Raw genomic sequence first — 2,578 nt, forward strand, 5'->3', positions numbered from 1 at the left:
CAGGCAGGTACAACGGGTATTCATCATTTACTTTTAATGTAATACCAGCTTCCTCCTATTTGGATATCCTATATATTTACTTAGTACAATGTGCTCAATTGGATTGCTTAGTATTTATAATTCAGTATACATTTTTAAACTTCTGATATCTCAACAGAGATGGCAAAAGTATTACATCCTTTACTCAAGTAGAAGTACAGATACAGATATAGAAGTAACTGACCTCCCTTTATATTAATAGAACAATAATGTCATTGTTAGCTAATGAATGTTTCGATGCTGAACAACGGCAAAATGACAAAGTTCTCATTGGTCCCTCTTCTTTAGAGAAAACCAGGAAATGATGGATACTATACTAATAATAATGATCACACCACCAAATGCAGATTAAAACTAAAGTAACGAGCCTATTTTGAAAATGTAAGAAGTAGAAAATACAGGTATTTGTGTTAAAAATGTAAGAAGTAAAAGTAAAGTCGTCAGAAAAATAGTAGTGGGGTAAAGTACTGATACCAGAAAAATATACTTAAGTACAGTGAGTATTTCTACTCCACAATTTCCCACCTCTGTATTTCAATGAGTGGAACAAAGTTATGTTATCTAACTAACATGACCAATACATGACACCATTTTCAAAGCATGTAAAAAAAAAGTGCTCAGTCCCACCATATAAAACGGTAGCATTAAAATAATATCAGATGTTTCAACACATAGGTTATTGCACCTGTCATAAGTAATGGATCTAAAACAGTTGCTTTTATTTCTTCATTGACCAAACATCAAACCATCTTGCCAATCCCTTCATTAGGGCCTTAATAACCAATTAGCAAACCCCAGAATGAACTACCTGTTATGGTCAGAGAGAGAAAAGATAGTCTTTTACAGTGAACCAAAAGTTTACTTAGCAAACAGCTTCAGAGGCAGAGCAGTAATCCTGATACTCAACGAGCATCCTTAGAAAGTCAGGAGACCCTGATCAGGTTGCATGTGCAGTTTGTTCAGCATCACCCGGTGTGTGCTCCCTCTCCCTGAAGAAGCTCCTTTGCTCATTGGTGGCTTTCTGTAGAAGGGCGACGTTTACACCATCAACGCAGTTTAGCACACGGGCACGGACCATCGCACCAACCCCTATAAGGAGAGAAGATGCAGAGACCAAGACTCCTTTATGTTATGAATGACAAGATACAATGAAATTAATGAGAGTGTAATTGAAATAGAGATAAACAAACACAAGTATTTAAAGAGTTGTGATTTTAGCTCTATTTCAACACATCAATTCTATAAGATAGCTGTATAATACAATAATAAATATCTTTACACTGTTAGAGTGAATGTAGTGTCCCATAACATATCATAAATCCTATAATACTCATACAATATATTGTATACATTTCTACATATACTATATACTACCACTATACTTCTTCCAGATAGACAGTCAATTTATTTTTTGAAAAATACATGGACTCAAGAAAAACAGAAACTCTGGTATAAAAATCTAATTTATAATTTGATGGATTAGAGATGGATATGGATGGATTTACTTACCCTCAGCATTTTCAATCTCACCCAGAACAATATACTGGGCCCCAATTATTGGGTTAAAAGGCTCAACAAACAACGTGTGGACGACCACTTGGTGCTCTTTTGAAGCATGCTGAGCCGACAGCGTGGCTCTGGACTCCTCAGGCTGATAGCAGACCAGTCTGGAAAATTGAACAGGTGTATTAAGATGTATTATTTTATCTAAAGGCTACATTTAATAGGATCATCTTATACATTATGATGCATTATTATAGATTGCACCCCATAAAGTAGTCTGACGGGCTACAACTACACTCAACAACACTTTTGCTGTATTTCCATAGTGTACTTTCTTTTATAAGGAAGACTTTGAGGTCAGGACAAGATATTCTAAGCATGCATTTTCACCAATAATCCTTTTTTAAATGTTGGGTTCAGATTTGAATAGAGTACGAAGACTTAGGCCATGTTTGAATTTTAAAATGGTTTATTCTGTTTATAAAAAGGTGAACAAGGTGTCCACCATAAAGAACAGTATACACTAGAGACAGACTAAACCCCTTTTTAGATTTTTGAAATGTTTATTCTTACTGTGAAAACGGAAAGAAATAAGATTACAAAACCTTTTCTCCATTCAGTTTACTTTACACCAGATCTAAATAATAATATAATCTCACTTTTGAAACCTGCATTGCTACTAATACCACTGTTCCTAATCCCATTCAGAAGAGTGAACAGTACCAAACAAATGTGCTGCAAAATACACATTTTGTTTTGCATTCAGAGCATCACAACTGATAAGAGTCTGTCAGAAACAAAACCCACCTGCCAAGTAGTCTTACTGACAGTCCTTCTTGTACTTCTCCACTGTTTATCTCCCAGGGGAAATGAAAAACTGCAGCTGCGGGAAGCATACTGGAAAGAAAACTCAGAAATGGTTGAATAATGACAATAAAGCATGGCAATAAAGCCTGTTAAAGTTTGGATACCCTACTTCCGGGTTCATGTCACATTACTTGTCTCCTCCTCCCCGCTCCTCTCTGCGCATGCGTTG

The 2,578-nt window shown here is 35.8% G+C and overlaps 1 protein-coding gene across 1 annotated transcript; it reads right to left on the minus strand.

The window, feature by feature from the left end:
- Positions 1 to 17: 17 nt before the first annotated feature.
- On the minus strand, positions 18 to 2,532 carry ten1 (TEN1 subunit of CST complex). Its single transcript, XM_034203434.1, has 3 exons — positions 2,350 to 2,532; positions 1,549 to 1,706; positions 18 to 1,128 (listed from the first exon to the last, which is right to left on the minus strand). The coding sequence occupies exons 1-3, from the start codon at positions 2,436 to 2,438 to the stop codon at positions 977 to 979; spliced, it is 399 nt and encodes a 132-aa protein (XP_034059325.1). The 5' UTR covers positions 2,439 to 2,532; the 3' UTR covers positions 18 to 976.
- Positions 2,533 to 2,578: the final 46 nt, after the last annotated feature.

The sequence above is a fragment of the Gymnodraco acuticeps genome, unplaced genomic scaffold, assembly GCF_902827175.1.
Source record: "Gymnodraco acuticeps unplaced genomic scaffold, fGymAcu1.1, whole genome shotgun sequence".
NCBI classification, from domain to species: Eukaryota; Metazoa; Chordata; class Actinopteri; order Perciformes; family Bathydraconidae; genus Gymnodraco; species Gymnodraco acuticeps.